This window comes from Salvelinus alpinus, chromosome 29, assembly GCF_045679555.1.
Source record: "Salvelinus alpinus chromosome 29, SLU_Salpinus.1, whole genome shotgun sequence".
Lineage (NCBI taxonomy): Eukaryota > Metazoa > Chordata > Actinopteri > Salmoniformes > Salmonidae > Salvelinus > Salvelinus alpinus.
In genome coordinates, this window is record NC_092114.1 from 30,753,401 (window position 1) to 30,779,628 (window position 26,228).

At 42.9% G+C, this 26,228-nt stretch overlaps 1 protein-coding gene across 7 annotated transcripts in view; it reads left to right on the top strand.

Moving 5' to 3' along the window:
• LOC139558427 (receptor-type tyrosine-protein phosphatase U-like) overlaps positions 1-26,228 on the top strand; it is a 291,923-nt gene that overhangs the window by 171,647 nt on the left and 94,048 nt on the right. For all 7 annotated transcript variants that reach the window (XM_071373548.1, XM_071373551.1, XM_071373553.1 and 4 more), the window contains exons 4-6: positions 4,042-4,123; positions 15,437-15,552; positions 25,590-25,761. In XM_071373548.1, coding sequence (XP_071229649.1) covers positions 4,042-4,123; positions 15,437-15,552; positions 25,590-25,761 — 370 coding nt within the window. The remainder of the gene's footprint in view (positions 1-4,041; positions 4,124-15,436; positions 15,553-25,589; positions 25,762-26,228) is intronic.

Genomic DNA, 26,228 nt, shown 5'->3' on the forward strand with positions numbered 1-26,228 from the left:
CAGCCAGCCAGCCAGCCAGCCAGCCAACAAACCAGCCAGCCTACCAGCGAGCCAGCCAGTCAGCCAGCTGATTGTATGTATTCCCTTCGAGGACAGGGAAGGGAACAGAGCAGGGATTCAGCATAGAGAAGTGTGTAATTCTGCACCATTGGGTTTTATGAGGTGAACTGAACTGGAGCTGTAGCAGCTAGGGGGAGAGGGAAGCTCATGTTAAAATGTATGAGTGAATTTTCCTTTTTTTCCTTTTATCCCTCTTCTTCCTTCCCCTCGTCCTGCCTCATCCCTCCTCCCGGTATCTGAAGGCAGTGTTTTTGTGATCCGTATTTAGAGTTTGGTGTCTGGTATTATTTCTCCCATCTCTCTCTGCTTGGATGATGAAACAGCTCTACAGCCTGAGAGACAGACAGCAGCAGACACAGCACAGCAACACCTCACTAGTTTCAACAAGCCTGGCCTTGATTCTCACATCACTGTTGTTTTTTGGAAGTGTTATATCTACCTTGCTCCTTTCCTCGTTCTCTTTGTAGCTCTGCGTGGTTGCAACAAGAGGAAATAGGTAAACAAAGCAGGAAGACTGTCACAAACTAGAACTGATGACGATGCTGTTCCTTTGAACAAATCCACCTTTACTTTGTGTGCAGTGATATATAGATGTTTCCTTTCTTTGCCTCTGTGGGTATTGGAGATGAGGGTGTTGCAGGTGTGGGTAGTAGAGATGTGGGGGAACTTTTCTATCAAATATTTATGATGCTATCAGGCCTATCGTGACTGCCAATGTCAATGTAGCTTAGCCTACACCATCTCTCCTTGCATTTCCCTCCCTCCCTCCCTCCCTCCCTCCCTCCCTCCCCGTCTCCGTCTCCGTCTCCGTCTCCGTCTCCGTCTCCGTCTCCGTCTCCGTCTCTTTTTCTTTCTCTCTGTCTCTGCCCCTCTCTGTCACTCTCTTTCCATTTCTCTCTTTCCCCCTCTCTCGCTCCCTCTCTATCCCCCCTCTCCCTCTCTGCTTTGAGCAGGGTCTGATACTGATAGTCAGGTAGGGTCAAGGCTCTGTGCAGTGCTGAGCAAGTGAATGGATGGCCGGGTGTATGGAGGTGTGTGTGTTAGGGCTGTCCCTGTCCCCCAAAAATATTGGTTGACCAAAAAGTTATTACAGCAAAGATCTAAAAACAGTCACATTCATTTGTGAATGCAATTTCCAAAATGGAACGGTTTAGTTCTATTTATTGTTTACGCTAATTATTCAATGGTCACTTTGCTATTTTATTTTAAAACTAAAATGCTTCAATGCATTTCACATCATGAATGACTCGTATGCTGTGTGATGACATGAATGCAAAAATTATTTATTGGTAAAGTAGCCTGTCTACTATTGAAATACAGGCCTCAGTAAGTTATGGTATTAAGACTAAACAGGATGTGCTCTTAGGCCTACAGCTCGATGGTGGTTATACTATAAGGCTGCTATACTAAGCCTACTAATGATAATTACATTACTTATTATTATTATATATATATTATATTATTATTATTATATTATTATAATGATGATCATTTACATTTACATTTACATTTAAGTCATTTAGCAGACGCTCTTATCCAGAGCGACTTACAAATTGGTGCATTCACCTTATGATATCCAGTGGAACAACCACTTTACAATAGTGCATCTAACTCTTTTAAGGGGGAGGGGGGGGGGGGGGTTAGAAGGATTACTTTATCCTATCCTAGGTATTCCTTAAAGAGGTGGGGTTTCAGGTGTCTCCGGAAGGTGGTGATTGACTCCGCTGACCTGGCGTCGTGAGGGAGTTTGTTCCACCATTGGGGTGCCAGAGCAGCGAACAGTTTTGACTGGGCTGAGCGGGAACTGTACTTCCTCAGAGGTAGGGAGGCGAGCAGGCCAGAGGTGGATGAACGCAGTGCCCTTGTTTGGGTGTAGGGCCTGATCAGAGCCTGAAGGTACGGAGGTGCCGTTCCCCTCACAGCTCCGTAGGCAAGCACCATGGTCTTGTAGCGGATGCGAGCTTCAACTGGAAGCCAGTGGAGAGAGCGGAGGAGCGGGGTGACGTGAGAGAACTTGGGAAGGTTGAACACCAGACGGGCTGCGGCGTTCTGGATGAGTTGTAGGGGTTTAATAGCACAGGCAGGGAGCCCAGCCAACAGCGAGTTGCAGTAATCCAGACGGGAGATGACAAGTGCCTGGATTAGGACCTGCAGGTACTATCATAATAGTAATAACAATAAGAATTTGCTCAAGGAAAAAGGAGGGTTATTATTATAAATATAATTTTTCTGACAATTTGGAACAGTGCAAACAACACTAAATAAATGGTAAATAATAGCAGAGGCGCTGGTCGAATGAAAAACAGTGTAAAGCCTTTATTACAGCATAGCAAATATTAAAAACTGTCTAATTTGTGAAATTGTTTACTTGACATGTCGTTGCGTGAGGCTTGGTGGTCACGGAATCAGTAGGCTATTAAACAAACACTCAAACAGGTAACAGAAGCAAGATCTGTCTTGTTTCTGTAGATATAATGATGATTTATAAAGACAGGCACATTTAACAGTTAGGCTATTGATTATAGACCTATTTAAGTTGGGGTTTCCTCTCTCCTCACTTTTCTTAGACAATAAGTCAAGGGCTGTTTTCTCCTCTCTTAACTCTAGCAACATGGTCAGGAAAAGGCGGCGATTCAACAGCACATTGTGTTTCAGAGCCGCACACAGCAACCACTATCCAACGCGGGAGAAAGTGCATTTGTTATAAAATATTAGTTTTATTTGTGTTGCACCATTGTTCTTACATAATATAACCATATACAATTTCAGTAGCACATACCTTAGACTGCAGGACTGTGCCATCCCCACTGCCTCCACAATAGATCAGTCCACTCAGAGGCGTGAATCAGACAGCTGTCTTGTACACCACGATTTTTAAAACATTGAACAATTTTTGCTACTGCTCGACTAAAGAAATCTCAGTTGACCAACAGCCTATGGGGTCAGCCCCAGTGCGTGCTCGTCGGGGTGTGTCAGTGCCTGATGAATGGAGAAGGTAATCGTAATGACTTCTCTAAGCGCCCACGCATAAGAATGAAGAATACTAATAAATTAGCAGACAGGGAAGCGTGGCATGTGTCCATCTGAGGAGGCCTTGTGTGGTGCTGTCGGTCCAGAACAGGCACTTAGAGCCTGATGTGTTGGTCAACACAGAGACACACTGGGGCTGCTATATAAGGAATAGGGTGCCATTTGGGATGCCCCCAGACTCGTTGGAGTGCGTGATATTGGAATCTGACCTTTCATAGTCTGCTGGTTTCAGTCATAGCTAACATATTATTGTCTGTGGTGAGCTTTTAGGATCATTTGCAGAGCTTTACACTGTGTGGCTGTCAGTGACTTTTCCATTGGGTCCAATGTGACAGGAAAGCTCAATCAAGCCCGGCTAAATGACTTGAAAGTGAAGTGCTATTTGAAGTCTGGAATCTATGAATGCAGTAAACCCCATCTGCATGGACTGCAGTGTTTATGTATTCATTGTGCCTCTGCGGTAAAATAGTAAACTGTCCCTCAGTAAACGATATGGGTTATTGTGGCAGTAATGATTTGTCAGTGGTCCAGATTCCCTTTGGTTCCCTGTGGGAGGGATCTGCGATTCACTTTGGTTTCTCTGCGTGACGCTGGATTCATTTAGATGAGTGAGTAGAGATTTGGGCAGCGCTCAATGACTCCTGTGGGTCCCATGTTCTGTGTGTGTTCTCTGATGAAGAGAGAGAGAAAGATGGCTGTTTGAAAGAGCGAGAGGGAGAGATGACTGTGTGAAACGAGGCTATGCTAAACTATGGATGTTTGAGTAGTGGGATTTGCCACCAGACAGGCCCCCGTGGATTCAAAGACAAGCTGTTTGATTAGGACTTCACTCTCTCTGCCTCCAGTCCTTTCTCTTTCTGTGTTGCGTAACGTGGAATCCTTTCTTCCCTCCTCCTCATCTCTCCATTGTCTGTGCCGTTCTCCTCTCATCTCTCTGTTGTCTGTCCTCAGGTGGTGTTTGAAGCATCTGTCTCGGCAGAACGGCGAGGCTACATTGCCATTGACGACATCCTGCTGCTCAACTACCCCTGCTGTAAGTAGCTACCCACCACACTACAGCCCCAACGTCCCAATGTACATCAGCCCAGAGAACACCGCCCCAACACACCAACATACCAAACCCAGTGCACCACTATACCAATCTATCAACTACGCACCGCATCAATGCACCAAGGCACCAAAGTACTAATGTACCAATGTACTTCAGAACAGAGGCAGTGACCTTTTACAAAGAAATGGGACAATATGTGTCTGGGCGCTAGGAGGTGGACAGACCAAGTCTCAGGACTGTGATGGGTGCGTGGGTGGACGGACAGACGGACAGACAAAGGCCTGTACAGTAATCGGCGGTGGAAAAGGCACTGTTCTCAAAGCCAGAGACGGTTCTGAGAGGCTTTTGGCATGTGGACACCTGTCTGATTTCCCATGGTTCATGGCTGCACAGCGCCACTCCTTTTGTCCCGGTCGACCAGACAGCGAGCTGGTGACCTTTATCTTCCTGACGGCTCGGCTAGTCGCTCCGCTCTCCCCGTCACCAAGACGAGCCCACTCTCCCAGAGCTAATATACTGATCCTGGAAACACGCACGCACGCACGCACGCACGCACGCACGCACGCACGCACGCACGCACACACACACACACACACACTGTTCCAAGACAAGAGCGGGCAGCAGGTGAAGGGCCTCTCGTCGCATGTTGTTTTTCTTCCTCTTCACAAAGGCGTGACGAGAGCAGCAGTAGTCTGAGGTCTCTAGCTGGACCATAATGACACATGGTGACACTCTGAGAGATTTCCCCATTATAGCTAACCCCCCTCCCTTAGTGTAACCCCCCACCCCCGTCAGCCCTCAGTGCAAACACCCCCACAACCCCCTTCCTTCTATAAACCTGACTAAATGCCTTTATAGCGGACCCTCTGTCTCTCCCACAGCAGCACTCACAGCAGTCTGACACACCATGGTTTTCCTTTGGGATATTTCCCCAGTAAAACCTCCCTCCTTCAGTGCAGCCCCTCCCTGCAAACATACATATGCTTCTACAGGCTACCTGGCCATTATTCTCCTCAGACACTCACCTGCTGTCCCCATAACTATTACCTCTACAGGAGAGCAGGCGCAGGTCAAGGACTGTATCCCAAACGGCACCCTATTCCCTACAAATTGCATTACTTTTGATTGATCAGTTCCCTGGTCAAAAGTAATACACTATATAAAGTGGTTCATGCTTTAAAAGTTACAAACCTTTGCCGCGACCATTAGTGGTAGATGGTGGCATTGTGTCATTGCTAGGCCTGATCACCGACAACGATGAGATGGCCTATAGGGAGGAGGTCAGAGATTTGGTTGTATGGTGCCAGGACAACAACCTCTCCCTTAATGTGAGCAAGACAAAGGAGCTGATCGTGGACTACAGGAAAAGGCGGGCCTAACAGGCCCCCATTAACATCGAGGGGGCTGTAGTGGAGCGGGTCGAGAGTTTCAAGTTCCTTGGTGTCCACATCACCAACATACCAAACATACCAAGACAGTAGTAAAGAATGCATGACAAAACCTTTTCCCCGTCAGGAGACTGAAAACATTTGGCATGGGTCCCCAGATCCTCAAAAGGTTTTACAGCTTCTCCATTTAGAGCATCCTGACCGGTTGCATCACTGCCGGGGAATGGCAACTGCTCGGCATCTGATCGTAAGGCGCTACAGAGGGTAGTGCATACGGCCCAGTACATCACTGGGGCCAAACTTCCCTGTCGTCCAGGATCTACAGTGGGGAGAACAAGTATTTGATACACTGCCGATTTTGCAGGTTTTCCTACTTACAAAGCATGTAGAGGTCTGTAATTTTTATCATAGGTAAACTTCAACTGTGAGAGACGGAATCTAAAACAAAAATCCAGAAAATCACATTGTATGATTTTTAAGTAATTAATTTGCATTTTATTGCATGACATAAGTATTTGATCACCTACCAACCAGTAAGAATTCCGACTCTCACAGACCTGTTAGTTTTTCTTTAAGAAGCCCTCCTGTTCTCCACTCATTACCTGTATTAACTGCACCTGTTTGAACTCGTTACCTGTATAAAAGACACCTGTCCACACGCTCAATCAAACAGACTCCAACCTCTCCACAATGGCCAAGACCAGAGAGCTGTGTAAGGACATCAGGGATAAAATTGTAGACCTGCACAAGGCTGGGACGAGCTACAGGACAATAGGCAAGCAGCTTGGTGAGAAGGCAACAACTGTTGGCGCAATTATTAGAAAATGGAAGAAGTTCAAGATGACGGTCAATCACCCTCGGACTGGGGCTCCATGCAAGATATCACCTCGTGGGGCATCAATGATCATGAGGAAGGTGAGGGATCAGCCCAGAACTACACGGCAGGACCTGGTCAATGACCTGAAGAGAGCTGGGGCCACAGTCTCAAAGAAAACCATTAGTAACACACTACGCCGTCATGGATTAAAATCCTGCAGCGCACGCAAGGTCCCCTTGCTCAAGCCAGCGCATGTCCAGGCCCGTCTGAAGTTTGCCAATGACCATCTGGATGATCCAGAGGAGGAATGGGAGAAGGTCATGTGGTCTGATGAGACAAAAATATAACTTTTTGGTCTAAACTCCACTCGCTGTGTTTGGAGGAAGAAGAAGGATGAGTACAACCCCAAGAACCCATCCCAACCGTGAAGCATGGAGGTGGAAACATCATTCTTTGGGGCTGCTTTTCTGCAAAGGGGACAGGACGACTGCACCGTATTGAGGGGAGGATGGATGGGGCCATGTATCGCGAGATCTTGGCCAACAACCTCCTTCCCTCAGTAAGAGCATTGAAGATGGGTCGTGGCTGGGTCTTCCAGCATGACAACGACCCGAAACACACAGCCAGGGAAACTAAGGAGTGGCTCCGTAAGAAGCATCTCAAGGTCCTGGAGTGGTCTAGCCAGTCTCCAGACCTGAACCCAATAGAAAATCTTTGGAGGGAGCTGAAAGTCCGTATTGCCCAGCGACAGCCCCGAAACCTGAAGGATCTGGAGAAGGTCTGTATGGAGGAGTAGGCCAAAATCCCTGCTGCAGTGTGTGCAAACCTGGTCAAGAACTACAGGAAATGTATGATCTCTGTAATTGCAAACAAAGGTTTCTGTACCAAATATTAAGTTCTGCTTTTCTGATGTATCAAATACTTATGTCATGCAATAAAATGCAAAGGAATTACTTAAAAATCATACAATGTGATTTTCTGGATTTTTGTTTTAGGTTCCGTCTCTCACAGTTGAAGTGTACCTATGATAAAAATTACAGACCTCTACATGCTTTGTAAGTAGGAAAACCTGCAAAATCGGCAGTGTATCAAATACTTGTTCTCCCCACTGTATATAATAGGCGTGTCAGAGGAAAGCCCATAAAATTGTCAGAGACTCCAGTCACCGAAGTTATAGACTGTTTTCTCTGCTACCACACGGCAAGCGGGACAAGAGCGCCAAGACTAGGACCAAAAGTCTCCTCAACAGCTTCTACCTCCAAGCCATAAGACTGCTGAACAATTATTAAAATTGCCACCGGACTATTTACGTTGACCCCTCCCCCCTCCCTTTTGTACACTGCTGCTACTCGTTGTTTATTATCTATGCGTGGTCACTTCACCCCTACCTACATGTAAAATTACCTCAACTAACCTGTACCCCTGCGCACTGACTCAATACCGGTACCCCCTGCAAATAGCCTCGTTATTCTTATTGTGTGACTTTATATTATTATTTTTTACTTTAGTCTATTTGGTAAATATAACTCTTCTTGAACTACCGAGTCCACCAAATGCATTGTTTTCTAACCATTATCTGGATGGATCCATAATGAATTACTATGTGAATAAATATCACTGAATGACAGAAATATTGGAATAAAGTAGGCTAATGAAGGCAACAAATTGTTGCTTACTGGAACACCCAAAGTCCTCCAACTGTTATAATAGGATTTGAAGCAATAGCCTACCCGCATGTAGTCAACTATTTCAACACCGTTTCACGCTGCTCTGAGACAAGCATGGGGACTGGTCTTGATAAATCAATGAGATTTTTATTTTCACTGTTTGGGTATTGGTTAGACTACAATTAGGGTGTGGAAATGTTAGGATTATTTTGCTCTCACTTGCAGTCACTTGACCGGTCACATTGTACAGAGCCATATTTTCCTAACGGAAACCATGAGTTTTTTCTTGGAATAGAATCACCATAATATTAATCAAATTAATTAAGCTACATTTCTTAAAATCAATCACATATACTATGTTTTTACAAAAAAAGGTTTTCAATTATCTAGTACAGCCAATATTAAAAACAGTCAAATGCTTTTCAAATATGCCCTCTGGTGGTCAAACTAGTGCTAACTAGCATTAATGGCAACAATGGCTGACACTTAAATAATGTGCCATAGAATTCTGCCCGCAAGCTGTGCTGCAGTACGACGCAACTTTTAAAGGAAGAACCACTGTAGGATGCAATTTGGTATGCAGACATACAGACAGAGAGCCCGCAGCTGTGCTGACAATGTGTGACAGAGTGTATAGGAGTGGTGCTGAGGCCATGTCAGTTTCCACTGACAACCACTGACCCCTGTAGACTTTAGGGAACATTAAGCCAGCCAGATCTGTAATGAACGCTAGCGGTTGGTCTCGAGCCAAGATGGCCCCTGTCTTGGCTCTCTGTAAAGGGATAATCCTCAGTGAAAAGCAGAAACTGCAGGCCAGGAGGAAATGTTAATGTATGATAATGGAGGGCGTTTATGAGCTCATGAAATTCAGACAGCTTTTACTGCCTGATAAAAAAAACAAAAAAACAACTTAAAACAAACAACAACAAAAAACAGCCAGTTTTTTTTTCTCTCTTTCTCTCGCTCTCTCTCTCTGACCCTCTTCAAAACAACCAGTGATAAGCTCAGCTCATCTTAAACTTTTAACACTTAGCCTCTGTCACCTGAAAGTTCGCATTTCCATGTGATTTTCGACCCCTTGCTGATTTGGAGTGGTTGCCAGGGCCCTCTGTGTGTGAATAATGTGTGTGTATGATGGGTATGTCTCTTGGCCCTGATGCAGATGGCACCTCCCTGGCCCCCGCCGTCCCTATTAAATAATCAACAATCTCATTAGCAGATGCTGCGGCTGCCTGGCCCTCCACGGAACCTCTTAAACACACACGCACTCCAAGCTGGCACGATGCCCCCTAAGGCAGCGGAAATAACTTGTTTGGCCCGCAGGAGATACAAATCGAGTCTCTCTTATATTCACATTACAACACGCTTGACATTTCTGTTATTTTCTCCAGAGTCACCCTCATTATTCCAAACACGTGTTACGGTCAAATGAAATCGCTGTCAAATTGAAGTTTTCCTTTGGATATAAGAATGTGACTTACCTGCATAATAACCTACTAAACAGATAGGGGCCATTATGTGGTGTGAAACCTTACTTACCGTTCTTACTCCTTGGTGTGTTTTAAAGGTTTAACATATGCCCATGAAACTATATGGATTCTCCATTAAACATTAGTGCCAAGGCTGGGATTGTGTGTGTGTTTGCTGAAAGACTACCAACTACGTGCAGAAATCAATTCAGCTGCAGCTCGTCCCTCCCTGCGCTTATTGGAGCCAAAGAGAAAAAAAAGAGTCTCCGTTTCCATGGAGACTCATGATAGGAGTGTCATGTGTACAGAGGAGTGTCTCTCTCTTCCTCTCCTCCTCTTTCCCATCTTCTCTCTCTCTCTCTTTTTTGTTCAGGAAATGACCGTCATAATACAGTCTGTTATTTTAAAGTCATTCCCCACTGAAAGAGTACCACTTTTTGTTTCTGTGCTACTAGTGTTTCAGCCTGACAGCCTTTTCCTCTTGAGTTCCTACTGTACTTACAAGCTCACCAGAGAATACCATTGTTGCCGTAGTATAGACCTAGCATCAGCTCAAGGTAAATCACTGGAAACATTTTGAAAGATATTATGGGTGTACTTCAATGATTTCGTAACTGTAATGCATTAGCCAGACAGAATAGTATAAAAAGATTTAAAACGTTTTTCACTAAGTTGAATCTAACATCTCAAGTAGGCAATAACCCAAGTACCTTAACCCTTCCATTACATTCCAAAACGCTATACACGGATGATGTTCTGTGTAAATTTGACCCATTACAGTAAGTACAGCAAAATCATAAATATAATTATTTTAACCTCCCACAATGTATTTCCAGTAGCTGAGGATGTCCTATTTTATATACTGTTTTTGCTGAGTTGATAGACCCAACTGATAAAAATGTAAAGTCAAATGTTTGATACAGGAGTAATAAATCAATCAAATTATCAAATTTTATGACATTACATTTTTAGCTAATTTATAGCCAACCTCCAGATCACTGTCCCTCGGCCTCTGAACATCACAGGGAAAACATACTTACATCCCTTGTGATAGTCATAGTTAGACCTTTACTGCACAGAAGACCATTGTCTCTAGAACAAAGGTCAAGGTCAAATTGCAGGTCAAGTACAGAGTATTTTTTAAATTACATTTTCAAGGTTATTACCCCTACCTTGAGGACTAGATGAAGGGTCGTGGTGAAAAAAACATGTTCAATATTATTTTTGTGATGAATAACTTGTCCCACAACATAAGGGAAGGGTTAAGGCTAAAGCAGAGCAGACTGCAGGTATGTAATAGCCAGCTTTTATAGAAGGATGACAGATAGAACCATTATGGAGTTTTTCCCCATTGTATAGCTGAGGCAGAACCCACTGAGATCATTGTAGCCTTTCAAAGAAGTTTGACAGGGCCTCGTACAGGTTAGTTACAGTGCACTCTAAAAAGTAAAGGCTCCTGGAGTATCCTTTAGGGGTTCTTCAAATTTAAACTGTGGGGGAACCCGAATGGTTCCTCAAAGAACCTTTTGGGGTTCATTTTTTTTACCTCCCTTCCTCCATTATAAACAAATATTTTTATAATAATAACAATATTAACAATATTGATTTAAATAATTAATTGTTTATTTAGTGGCACCACAAATGTAAATTAATATTTACAAAACAATTTACCAAACAAAACAAAATTGCAAGATTTCTGCAGACATGTCAGACCATAACAAATTATACATTTACTTTGTATAGTGCTTTTCATTACATTTAATTTTTAAAAATAAAATAATGATGTACAATAAAAACAACATACATTAAAAATGAATCATAGGTAAACTAACAATATTGTAGACTTGATGCTAAATACAGATTGTTTTGCTTTAGTGTGTGTGTGTCCAACAACCACTTGCCCAACAACCACTTAGTTAGGTTAGGAAGTTTGCTATCTTTATGACCACCCCAACTTCTCTTATCCCCAGAACACAGCAACTTAAGAATATAAGTGTTTTTCTGACATTTTTGGGAAATGTAACTGAAAATAAAAAATACAGCCCTAGAAGAGCCCCAAGTCCCATGAGGACGTCCTCTAGGCCGTGGATGTTCTCCCCATCAAAGGCCAGCGTGATTTCATGTTGAAATGGATTTCCGCTGATGTGCAATAAAGGAGTGGGGAAAAGTAAGAAAAGATTCATACATGTACAATTAACAAAGAACATAACAAATGTTCAACTGTAGCTTTATACATTAGAGAAAGGGAAGGAATAAGAGCAAATACCTCTTCTGTATTGTCCTTCAGGGACTGTGGAAATAGCAGGATGATGTCCTCACCCCTGCCTCGTCTCTCTACCTCTGTTAGTCCTTGAATTCTCTTTTTGTCTATATCCATTCCATAGACTTCATTCATTTCTGAGGAGATCTGAAAATATTATTTTCACACTTTTGTATGATAATACATTTCAGTTGTATGGACTGCTATGTAGGTTAAATGTACACTTCAAATGCAGCTGTCCTACAACATATCCATACCTTCTTCTTGATCCCAATTGCATTGTGTCCATGTTCTGTCCTATAAGAATTTCAAAGGAAGAGAAAATGTGTCAAAGAATAGCCTTACAAGCATCTAATAAAATATATATATATTAAATAAATATTGAAAGATAAATGACATCGACATACAATTGAATGCAAAATAGAAGAACATATTGGAGAAAGCACGAGCCAATACAGTACTGCCATACAGTAAAAGTACTGCCATACAGGCCTAATATCACATTTCAAGCTATCTTTGTACCCACATTGTTCAATATTTTATCAGGCTGACTTGAAAGATTATACGCAACATTTTGCTGCGTGGCAATACTGTGCTTGGATTCTGAAGGGCATAATAGTATTCATAATAGTATTCATAATAGTATTCATAATAGTATTCATAATAGTATTGCATGCTGTAGCTGGCTATATAAAGAGGAAGCACTCCATTGACGATTCAGATTGTTGTAACGTCTCTTCTGGACAGGTCCCCGTCCTTAGTTAGTTAATTGGTTAGTTGGTTAGTTAGTTAGCTAGCTAACGTCAACGAAGCTAACGTTCATTCTCACACAAGTGAAAACTGCTCTAGATTGGAAACTAACGTTAAAGTCATGTTGGCTTTATGGAAACTATATACAATATATGGGGCAGAATATAGTTCAGAAAATAATACAAACCTAGTTCTGCGTAGATAGAACGTTAGCTAGCTAGCTGACGTTACTGTACTGTAGCTCATACAACGCCAACGGTCTAACCCGGCTTTCTAATATTTGCATTAATTCTTCTGAACTAAAGCTATAGTAACGTTATGGAAGCTATTCACAGAATTATTTTATAAATTATTTTGATACATATTCAGAGCCGAACATCAACCCAACTTACATTTTTAACTGTTGTCGCATTTAAACTTGGCACGAGCGTTTTCAGTTGCAATTGCGAAGTTCCCCGAAGAACTCCAGCAACAATGGGGGTTCCATCGATGAACCCCACCTGCTCAAGTTTTTTGAAGAACATTTTGGGGCTGTTTTTCATTGCCAAGAACCCTAAGGTTCTTAGAGGATCTTTGAGGATCTTAGAAGAACTCCAGTTTGACAAGTGCGTGGCAAGAAAAAGTATATGAACCCTTTACATTTACCTGGATTTCTGCATAAATTGGTCATCAAATTTGATCTGATTTTCATCTAAGTCACAACAATAGACAAACATAGTATGCTTAATCTAATAACACACACATTATTGTATTTTTCTTGTCTATATTGAATACATAATTTAAACATTCACAGTATAGGTTGGGGAAAGTATGTGAACCCCAAGGCTAATGACTTTTCCAAAAGCTAATTGGAGTCAGGAGTCAGCTAACCTGGAGTCCAATCAATGAGACGAGATTGGAGATGTTGTTTAGAGCTGCCCTGCCCTATAAAAAACACTCACAAAATTTGAGTTTGCTATTCACAAGAAGCATTGCCTGATGTGAACCATACCTCGAACAAAAGATATCTCAGAACACCTAGGATTAGGAATAGTTGACTTGCCTAAAGCTGTAAAGGGTTACAAAAGTGTCTCTAAAAGCCTTGATGTTCATCAGTCCATGATAAGACAAATTGTCTGTAAATGGAGAAAGTTCAGCACTGTTGCTACTCTCCCAGGGAGTGGCCGTCCTGCAAAGATGACTGCAAGAGCATAGTGCAGAATGCTCAGTGAGATTAAGAAGAATCCTAGAGTGTCAGCTAAAGACTTACAGAAATCTCTGGAACATGCTAACATCTCTGTTGACTAGTCTTCGATACGCAAAACACTAAACAGGAATGGTGTTCATGGGAGGACACCACGGAAGAAGCCAATGCTGTCCAAAAAAAACATTGCTGCACGTCTGAAGTTTGCAAATGTGCACCTGGATGTTCCACAGCGCTACTGGCAAAATATTCTGTGGACAGATGAATCTACAGTTGAGTTGTTTGGTAGGAACACGCAACACTATGTGTGGAGAAGAAAAGGCACAGCATACCAACATCAAAACCTCATCCCAACTGTAAAGTATGGTGGAGGGAGCATCATGGTTTGGGGCTGCTTTGCTGCCTCAGGGCCTGGACAGCTTGCTATCATCGACGGAAATGAATTCCCAAGTTTATCAATACATTTTGTAAGAGAATGTTAGGCTATCTGTCCGCCAATTGAAGCTCAAAAGAAGTTGGGTGATGCAACAGGACAACGACCCAAAACACAGAAGTAAATCAAGAATGGCTACCACAGAAGGAAATACACCTTCTGGAGTGGCCCAGTCAGAGTCCTGAGCTCAACCCGATCGAGATGCTGTGGCATGACCTTGAGAGCAGTTCACACCAGACATCCCTAGAATATTGCTGAACTGAAACAGTTTTGTAAAGAGGGATGGTCCAAAATTCCTCCTAACCGTTGTGCAGGTCTGGTTCGCAACTACAGAAAATGTTTGGTTAAGGTTATTGCTGCCAAAGGAGGGTCAACCAGTTATTAAATCCAAGGGTTCACATACTTTTTCCACCTGCACTGTGAATTTTTACACGGTGTGTTCAATAAAGACATGAAAACGTAGACTTGTTTGTGTGTTATTAGTTTAAGCAGACTGTGTTTGTCTATTGTTGTGACCTAGATGAAGGTCAGATCAAATTGTATGACCAATTTATGCAGAAATTCAGGTAGTTTCAAAGGGTTCACATACTTTTTCTTGCCACCGTAAATCCATCAAGTTAAATCCCTGTGATTTCAGATACTGTAAGACACAATTATCTACAGGTTCTTTACTTGACTAGTGTGTTCTAACCAGCTTCTTCTATTTCTATGCAACACAAAGCACACAATACAAGGTGTTATTACAGCTAGCTAGCTCTTTGGTACAGTGAGGCGGTAGAAGAGCTAGGCTATGGAGACAACAGGAGTACCACCACAGTCTCTACATTGAGTTTTTCTTGGAATTTCTTTTGTATGTTTATCAGTGTACATTTTCCTTCAGTCTTTACTAGGGGAGAAATGTTGCCTAAGAGTGAACCTGAACTGTTAGGAGGGGATAGAACACAGAATAACGCTAAAGTGATGTTCACCTGTCGAAAAACATTTTTTATAGCTGTTCTTATAAGTGTACTGTACGTGTACTTCCATAAGAGCAATGCCTACAGTTGTACTGCAGGCACTGATGTCTGTGCACAGAGAGGGAAAGTCTTCTCACATACTGCAGAACTCTGAGAGGGGAAACTAAGTTTGGTCGAGCAGCCAGTGTCTTCGTGAAGTCACAGCCCACAGGCAAGGCTTGGAGAGCTGTGCTGCACTGATGACCTCGTCCTCTGTGTGTGTTGACTGTGTTCCTAATGTGTGCATGAGTGTGTATTAATATGATAGTAATGATCTGTCAGTGCATCAGTATCACAGAGGATCTCTCTCACTCTCTTTATTTCTCTATACAGACAAGGTTCCCCACTTCTCTCGGCTGGGGGATGTGGAGGTCAATGCAGGGCAGAATGCAACCTTCCAGTGTGTCGCCACGGGAAAAACTACAGAGACAGAACCCTTCCTACTGGAGGTAATGTATGTGTCTGCGTATGTGCGTACATGCTTGCGGGCATGGCCACTGGAAAGACCACATAAACAGAGGCGTTCCTGCTGGAGGAGAGAGTACAGACTGATTGCCCTGGTCTTATGCTATTCTTCTGGCTTTGTTGACGAAGCAGAGCTGGGGAGCTTTGTGCATCGTGGGAATAGTTTTTTGGCAGTACACATGCTGCTGTTCTACTGCGTGTATAATGATGTCAGAGGGAAAAAAAACAGTGTTCGTTGTTTGCAATTACTTCTTTGTTGTTGTAATATCACAAACGGACGTGGCTGTTTCACCATTAAGGATCCCTGCTTAATAAGAGCTCTGTTCTTTCTACGAGGTCTGATATATACGAGTACTTCAGTGGATTAAAGATAGACCCAGCATAATGACGTCATCAAACACAGAGGGCCGAGTCCCTGCATATAGACTAGCTATAACTAATTAATGGCATCAGCTGTTTGTGTGGCTTTTTGATTTGCTAGCTGATAGTTAGTCATATTCCTCCATAAAGTAATCGCTCAAAACTCAGAAAGGTTTCAATTTCTGCTGCATGAATTGAAGCTAATATTAGTTGTCTGAAAACCTCCACTTTCCCTCTGTATCCTTGAAGCTTGTACTTGTACTAAGTGCTATTGAAATGTTAGACGAGGAAAGAAGGACGCAAGAAGACGCTTTGCTAATTAGATCTCTGTGTTCATAGTGTTCCGTCCCCTGTGATTTCCTCCTTTTTCTTTCCATCTCCTCTCCTCCTCTTCCTTTCTTCTGTATTGAAGTATTTTGTATCCAAAACCTAACTTTTTTTTTTATCCTCGTTGTAGTTTTCTGACACAGATACAGAGAGACACAAACACAGTCTCACACTCAACCAGGCCCACACACAGAACGGTTGTTTCCTTGAGACAATATATAAAGTGATCTGTGCATTTGAATGACAGCATAGATAGACCAATTTCACTTTTGCATATTAAAATAGAATCACCACTGTCGCACATGCTGCCACTGTTTTGATGACCAAAAGTTATATTTTGAGAACGAAGAGCACGCAGCCAGCTCCCGAGTGCATCGGTGACACAAGCACAGGGAAAATGCAATAATCACACAAGCGACAAGTGAAACAAATGATCTAACTGGGGATAGCTAGCTAGCATAATGTCACAAGCATGATGAGCTCGGCAGTAACCTTAGTAAGACTTGATTGGCAGGCAAGCTAGCTACAGGTATGCTAGTTTGCCGGTAGCTTGTGTCCAATAGCTAGCATCTAATTGCAGTGTTCAAAATTGGGCACAGAGCCATGTTTTTTTGTTGTTGGAAATACCAGATCTGCAACAAATGTTTTAACTAGTGTATCCCTCTGTCCTTTGATTGTTGATGGGTGTGACTCTCTGGTTCAGGTCTCAGGCAACCAATGACTGTCATGATTATTGTAATTTACTCTTTAGCGCCATCTGTTCAGTACCTGATCGAGCAGACCCAGAAGACCTGTGCATTCATTTCAACGCCCCAGGACAGTCCATTTACTTTGTGCTGTGAAAATCATGTGATGAAATCCTGCAATATCAGTGCTGTAGTCGCCCCAAATAGCTGGCAATGGAATCCAAGCCTGGGCGGCCAGCCAAATGCCTGGAGCTGCTGATGGCAGAGCAGTAGTTAACTGCAGCTTGTTTTGAACAATATCATTTTAAACAGTAAAATGTAGACAAATTAACCACACTTGTATGGACATTTTAAATTATACTATCTATATATACTACCGTTCAAAAGTTTGGGGTCACTTAGAAATGTCTTTGTTTTTGAAAGAAAAGCACATTTTCTTTCCATTTAAAATAACATAAAATTGATCAGAAATACCGTGTAGACATTGTTAATGTTGTAAATGACTATTGTAGCTGGAAACGGCATATTTTTTATGAAATATATACGTAGGTGTACAGAGGACCATTATCAGCAACCATCACTTCTGTGTTCCAATGGCACGTTGTGTTAGCTAATCCAAGTTTATCATTTTAAAAGGCCAATTGATCATTAGAAAATCATTTTGTAATTATGTTAGCACAGCTGAAAACTATTGTGCAGATTAAAGAATCAATAAAACTGGCGCTTCTTTAGACTAGTTGAGTATCTGGAGCATCAGCATTTGTTGGTTCGTTACAGGCTCAAAATGGCCAGAAACAAAGAACTTTCTTCTGAAACTCGTCAGTCTATTCTTGTTCTGAGAAATGAAGGCTATTCTATGTGAGAAATTGCCAAGAAACTGAAGATCTCATACAACGCTGTGTACTACTCCCTTCACAGAACAGCACAAACTGGCTCTAACCAGAATAGAAAGAGGAGTGGGAGGCTCCGGTGCCCAACTGAGCAAGAGGACAAGTACATTAGAGTGTCTAGTTTGAGAAACAGACGCCTCACAAGTCCACAACTGGCAGCTTCATTAAATAGTACCCGCAAAACACCAGTCTCAACGTCAACAGTGAAGAGGTGGCTCCGGGATGCTGGCCTTCTAGGCAGAGTTGCAAAGAAAAAGCCATATCTCAGACTGGCCAATAAAAATAAAAGATTAAGATGGGCAAAATAACACAGACAATGGACTCTGCCTAGAAGGCCAGCATCCCGGAGTCGCCTCTTCACTGTTGACGTTGAGACTGGTGTTTTGCAGGTACTAATTAATGAATTCCCTTGATGTCAAGCAAAGAGGCACTGAGTTTGAAGGTAGGCCTTGAAATACATCCACAGGTACACCTCCAATTGACTCAAATTATGTCAATTAGCCTAACAGAAGCTTCTAAAGCCATGACATCATTTTGTGGAATTTTCCAAGCTGTTTAAAGGCACAGTCAACTTGGTGTACTTCTGACCCACTGGAATCGTGATACAGTGAATTATAAGTGAAATAATCTGTCTGTAAACAATTGTTGGGAAAATTACGTGTGTCATGCACAAAGTAGATGTCCTGACCGACTTGCCAAAACTGTAGTTTGTTAACAAGAAATTTGTGGAGTGATTGAAAAACGAGTTTTAATGACTCCAACCTAAGTGTATGTAAACGTTCGACTTCAACTGTATACACGGAAAATACCAAACATTATGGTATTTTGCTGTTGCGGTGACTGTATTACTGCCACACTGGCGATCACGAATCATGACCGCAGTCAAATTCCACGTGACCGCGTAGTCACGGTAATTAGGCTTCTCCAAAACTGCACTCTGATGCTACTGATGGTCATTTGTAGTCTACCAAACTTGCTAACTGCCTGGTACTCAGCACTATATTGTCCCTTCAATCACTCTGACATCAGTTCAAATGTGTTAAAAAATCAAGTCAAACACTTCATGAGAGCCCATGACCTTGTGATGTGCAGCATATCCCGAGGCTGCATTTATTGTAGCTGGGAACTTTAATAAAGCAAATCTGAGGAAAACGCTGCCAAAGTTCTATCAACACATTGCCTGTAGTAGTCGTACTTCAAAATCTCTTAACTATTGTTACTCTCCCTTCCGGATGGGCTACAAGGCCCTCCCCTGCCCTCCCTTTGGCAAATCAGGTCACGATTCCATTCTGCTCCACCATTATAGGCAGATACTCAAACAGAAAGTAACCATGCTAAGGTCTATTCAACCCTGGTCTGACCAATCGGAGTCCATGCTTCAAGATTGTTTTGATCCCGCGGACTGGGATATGTTCTGGGTTGTCTCTGAGAATAAGAATTGACGTATACACTGACACGGTGACTGAGTTCATCAGGAAGTGTATAGGCGATGTTGTTCCCACTCTGACTATTAAAACCTACCCAAATCAAAAACCATCGATAGATGGCAGCATTCGTGCAAAACTGAAAGTGCGAACCACCGTATTTAACCACAGGAAGGTGACTGGGAATATGATCGAATACACCTTCTTCGTCCGCTTTGAGGATACCACAGTGCCGCCGACACGGGCCGCTCCCGAGGACTGTGAGCTCTCGTTCAAAGCATTTCATGGCTACAGACATGAGTGCTACGGGTCGGTATTAATTTTGGCAGGTTACCTTTGTGTTCTTGGGCACAGAGACTATGGTGGTCTGCTTGAAACATGTTGGTATTGCAGACTCAGACAGGGAGAGATTGAAAATGTCAGTGAAGACACTTGCCAGTTGGTCAGCGCATGCTCGGAGTACATGTCCTTGTAATTCGTCTAGCCCTGCTGCCTAGTGAATGTTGACCTGTTTAATGGTCTTACTCACATCGGCTGCAGAGAGCTTGATCACAGAGTCATCCGGGAACAGCTGATGCGCTCATGCATGTTTCAGTGTTACTTGCCTCGAAGCGAGCATAGACGTTATTTAGCTCGTCTGGTAGGCTCGTGTCACTGGGCAGCTCTCGGCTGTGCTTCCCTTTGTAGTTATTATTTGTTTGCAAGCCCTGGCACATCCGACTAGTGTCGGAGCCGGTGTAGGACGATTCGATCTTAGTCCTGTATTGACGCTTTGCCTGTTTGATGGTTCGTCGCAGGGCATAGCATGATTTCTTATAAGCTTCCGGGTTAGAGTCCCTCTCCTTGAAAGCGGCAGCTTTACCCTTTAGCTCAGTGCGAATGTTGCCTGTAATCCATGGCTTCTGGTTGGGGTATGTATGTACAGTCACTGTGGGGACGACTTCCTCGATGCACTTATTGATAAAGCCAGTGACTGATGTGGTGTACTCCTCAATGCCATCGGAAGAATCCCGGAACATATTCCAGTCTATGCTAGCAAAACAGTCCTGTCATTTAGCATTTGCTTCATCTGACCACTTTTTTATAGAGTCACTGGTGCTTCCTGTTTTAATTGTTGCTTCTAAGCAGGAATCAGGAGTGATTTGTTTTGTGTTGTTCGATTTTACTGCACTGTTGGAACTAGAAAATAGCATACACCTGCAGTAACATCTGCTAAATATGTGTATATAAAATTTGATTTACAATCAAAACATATAGCCCAACAAATAATATAAATTAAGCATATAGGAGTACCTATTTCTTTGTTATCCTCTCAACACAGAATAGCAGCTTGTGCGCACTCCCTCAAATCATTTTGAGAAAATATCCTTTCTATTTTATTCAGCTATGTTCAATTGTATTCTTATAAAATAATATCACAGAATTCTAAGAAAATCTTGTTTGCTAAATGAACTGGTGTAGCCCACAGCTAAATGGCATAGCAGGTCAGGACCTAACATAAGGACAACTCAGATTATGCTCTTCTGTTCTTCTGAAATAGACTACATTTTCTTCATATCATGTTTCTTTAGACCTGTCTAAAATATATCATTGATTTATTATGATGGTGTAGGCTATAATACATGGATTTATTAGACATTTTAAATTGTAGATGTTCCAAACGTCAGTGGCTTGTAGGCTATGTGTGGAAACCAGGAGATGGTAAATGTGTTTATGTTAATTATTTTGACTCTACAAGGTTTCAAAAGCGTTTCACAGTGATGCTGGCCATGTTGACTCCAATGCTTCCCACAGTTGTCAAGTTGGCTGGATGTCCTTTGGTTGGTGGATCTTTCTTGATACACACGGGAAACTGTTGAGTGTGAAAACCCCAGCCGAATTGCAGTTCTTGACACAAACTGGTGCGCCTGGCACCTACTACCATACCCCGTTCAAAGGCACTTACATTTTTTGTCTTCCCCATTCACCCTCTGAATAGCACATATACACAATCCATGTCTCAATTGTCTCAAGGCTTGAAAATCCTTCTTTAACCTGTCTCCTCCTCTTCATCAACACTGATTGAAGTGGATTTAACAAGTGACTTCAATAGGGGATCATAGCTTTCACCTGCATTCACTTGGTCAGTCTGTCATGGAAAGAGCAGGTGTCCTTAATGTTTTTTTATACTCATTGTATATACAGTGTATTCGGAAAGTATTCAGATCCTTTGACTTTTTCAAATCAAATCAAATTTTATTGGTCACATACACATGGTTAGCAGATGTTAATGCGAGTGTAGTGAAATGCTTGTGCTTCTAGTTTCGACCATGCAGTAATATCTAACAAGTAATCTAACAATTTCACAACAACTACCTTATACACACAAGTGTAAAGGACTGAATAAGCATATGTACATATAAATATATGGATGAGCGATGGCCGAACGGCATAGGCAGGATGCAGTAGATGGTATAGAGTACAGTATATACATATGAGATGAGTAATGTAGGGTATGTAAACATTTTATAAAGTGGCATTGTTTAAAGTGACTAGTGATACATTTATTACATCCAATTTTTTATTATTAAAGTGGCTAGAGATTTGAGTCAGTATATTGGCAGCAGCCACTCAATGTTAGTGATGGCTGTTTAACAGTCTGATGGCCTTGAGATAGAACAGGCAGTGGCTCGGGTGGTTGTTGTCCTTGGTGATCTTTTTGGCCTTCTCGTGACAGCGGGTGGTGTAGGTATCCTGGAGGGCAGGTAGTTTGCCCCCGGTGATGCGTTGTGCAGACCTCACTACCGTCTGGAGAGCCTTGCGGTTGTGGGCGGAGCAGTTGCCATACCAGGCGGTGATACAGCCCGACAGGAGTACAGGAGAGGGCTGAGAACGCACCCTTGTGAGGCCCCAGTGTTGAGGATCAGCAGGGTGGAGATGTTGTTACCTACCCTCACCCCCTGGGGGTGGCCCGTCAGAAAGTCCAGGACCCAGTTGCACAGGGCGGGGTCAAGACCCAGGGTCTCGAGCTTAATGACGAGTTTGAAAGGCACTATGGTGTTAAATGCTGAGCTGTAGTCGATGAACAGCATTCTTACATAGGTATTCCTCTTGTCCAGATGGGTTAGGGCATGAAAACCTGCCCACATTTTGTTATGTTACAGCTTTATTCTAAAATGGATTAAATTGTCCCCCCCATCAATCTACACACAATTCCCCATAATGACAAACCAAAAATAGGTTTTTAGAACTTTTTGCATATGTATTTAAAAAGTAAATAAAATATCACATTTACATAAGTATTCAGACCCTTTACTCAGTACTTTGTTGAAGCACCTTTGGCAGCAATAACAGCCTTGAGGCTTCTTGGGTAAGACACTACAAATTTGGCACACCTGTATTTGGTGAATTTCTCCCATTCTTCTCTGCAGATACTCTCAAGCTCTGTCAAGTTGGTTGGGGAACGTTGCTGCACAACTTTATTCAGGTCTCTCCAGAGATGTTCGATCGGGTTCAAGTCTGGGCTCTGGCTGGGCCACTCAAGGACATTCAGAGACTTATTTCGAAGCCACTCTTGCATTGTCTTTGCTGTGTGCTTAGGGTTGTTGTCCCGTTGGAAGGTGAACCTTCGCCCCAGTCTGAGCTTCTGTGCGCTCTGGAGCAGGTTTTCATCAAGGATCTCGCTCTGTACTTTGCTCCATTCATATTTCCCTTGATCCTGACTAGTTTCCCAGTCCCTGTCGCTGAAAAGCATCCCCACAGCATGATGCTGCCACCACCATGCTTCACCGTAGGGATGGTGCCAGGTTTCCTCCAGATGTGATGCTTGGCATTCAGGCCAAAGAGTTCAAGCTTGGTTTCATCTGACCAGAGAATCTTGTTTTTCATGGTCTGAGAGTTCTTTAGGTGCCTTTTGGCAAACTCCAAGCGGGCTGCCATGTGCCTTTTACTGAGGAGTGACTTCTGTCTGGCCACTCTACCATAAAGGCCTGATTGGTGGAGTGCTGCACAGATGGTTGTCCTTCTGGAAGGTTCTCCCATCTCCACAGGGGAACTCTGGAGCTCTGTCAGAGTGACCATCAGGTTCTTGGTCACCTCCCTGACCAAGGCCATTCTCCCCCGATTGCTCAGTTTGTCCGGGCGGCCAGCTCTAGGAAGAGTCTTGGTGGTTACAAACTTCTTCCATTTAAGAATGATGGAGGCCACTGTGTATTGTAGGTGTGTTCTTGCGGAGGCCACTGTCTTCTTGCGTACCTTCAATGCTGCAGACATTTTTTGGTACCCTTCCCCAGACCTGTGCCTCGACACAACCCTATCTCGGAGCTCTATGGACAATTCTTTCGACCTCATGGCTTGGTTTTTGCTCTGACATGCACTGTCAACTGTGGGACTTTATAGACAGGTGTGTGCCTTCCCAAATCATGTCCAATCAATTGAATTTACCACAGGTGGAACCCCAATCTAGTTGTAGAAACATCTCAAAAATAATCAATGGAAACAGGATGAACCTGAGCTCAATTTCAAGTCTCATAGCAAAGTGTTTGAATACTTATGTTAATAAGCTATTTCTGTTTTTATTTGTAGTACATTTGCAAAAATGTCTTAAAACCTGTTTTCCCTTCGTCATTCTGGGGTATTGTGTGTACAATGATGAGGGAATTAATATATTTAATCCATTTTGGAATGTAACATAAGGCTGTAACATAACAAAATGTGGAAAAGGGAAGGGGTCTGAATACTTTCTGAATGCACTGTATATTACAAAAAAACGCCATAATGAACAGGTCTACACTGGTTGAAATACATCTCTTTCACAAGGATGCATGACAGTATTATGACTCATATCACCCATATTGGACTGAACACATGTTGTACACAATACACATACTGTATGTTTAACCATACAGCGTCTCCCAGTTTACCCAGTTCAAACAAGATTCCAATGTTTGCTCTGACTCTAACCCACTGTACTCATGAAGGTTAGCATGGATTGGTTAACAGCAGGAACAACAAAACGTTTCCTCAGCCCATTATAGTGTTCTGTTTCTATATTAGCTGTGTAGGGTGCTGTTTGATCCTTAGCACCATGTGTTTCTGCCTGTTTCTCTCCTCAACTCTGGAATTGTGTGTGTGTGTGTGTGTTTCTCTCTGTTACTCTCCTCAACACTAATTGCTACTTTCTCTTTGATCTCCTCTGCTGTGAGGTGGCTCTCTGGACCTACTGAGTTCTCTCTCTCTTAACTTCCCCGCTCTCATGTGTCTGTTTAAATAAACAAATTGTTGCATAAGAATTCTTATTCAATTAATATTTTTTTTGTCTTGCAGTCTTTTGTCCTTCTGTCAGAGAGTTGTACTTGTTCTATTTCTGATTCTGTTCAGATCTTTAGACAACGTTGACGTTTGTTTGTGTTCAATTGGAATCCTGAATGAATTAGTTACCACGGAAACTCATAATTATTGTATGATATGTGCCTAAGGGGAAGAGAGGGGGAGAGATGGAAGACATACAGGTTTAATACTGTATGTTTCATTTGTGTAACAAGCTTTAGGATTGTCTGTTTGTTTTGACTGAATGAATGTACATTGAGATGTGATGGGGCTGTGGTTTATAGCTGAACAAACACACACACACACCTGTGTCTGTGCATACAATAACCTACAGTAATGAAAATGTGGTCCAGCATACTATGGGCTTATGGAAATGATTAACCCAATAATACAACCCCCCCCAATACCAATTCACAACTCCAGCTGTCGAAGCCACTTACTGGTGAAAAGCAGGAGAGAACGAGGTGACGGGCTAGCTTATATAACATCCTGCTTACATTATTCTGAGAGCAGAGCAGCGTATAGTCTGCACCTGGAAAAACTTCACGCTTTGAGTGTGTGTGTGTGTATGACAGGCGACGGGTTGTGATTTCCTGTCCCCCTCGTTGATCCGAGCACTCGTGTGCATCGAGCTATCACATATTAGCACTAGTTGTCTGCGTGTGTGTGTGTATATCTATGCGTGTGGCTGTTCTGTCAGCAGCCCACCATGCCAAGATGGTCTCTGTGATATTTAGAATTGATTCAATGTCTCCACCTCCCACAATACCTCATCTCTCTCTCATCTTTTCCCTGTCTCCTTCCTTCCCACTCACAATCCTATTATTTAGGGCTATATCTCATGGCCACACAGTATAATAAACATCACAATCTATATAGGTCAGTTTGGCTAACCCAACTCTCGCTCTCTCTCTGTGACTGTGAATTTCTGGTGGCAGTGACAAAGGTGGTGGCTACACAGGTAAACATGATCACCTGTGCATGGCTCAGTTAGCGTGACTTTCTCTCGCTCCCTCTCTCTCTGCAGCGTCGTAACGGTGTGGTTGTGGCTGCGTCCTCTATCCAGCGTCTGAGCCACAAGCGTCTGATGGCCACCTTCCAGGTGGCGGCTGAGAGAGGGGAGCAGGACCTGTATCGCTGCATCACAGAGTCCACCCGCGGAGCTGCTGTGTCTAACTTTGCCGAGCTCATCGTCAGAGGTATAGTACGGCCAGTCCGTATAGTCAGGTTTTGATTGAAAGGAGTCCTGTACCACTGCACCACACACCACCTCCCCTATGACACCTCCAACCCACCATGACACCTAGCTACCATTCTGGGATCTCTTAACGCCCTCCCCCATACAGTATGTTCTACCTCCTTCCCCACCCAACCACTTCCAACAGCTTCTCCTAATGTGAGACATGCACACAAGCACTCACTCACTGGCACCCTTAGTCAATCACACGCACAAACACATGTTAAAATGCACACACACACATGAATTCAGCAAAAAAGAAACATCCTCTCACTGTAAACTGCGTTTATTTTCAGCAAACTTAACATGCATAAATATTTGTATGAACATAACAAGATTCAACAACTGAGACATAAACTGAACACGTTCCACAGACATGTGACTAACAGAAATGGAATAATGTGTCCCTGAACAAAGGGGGGGTCAAAA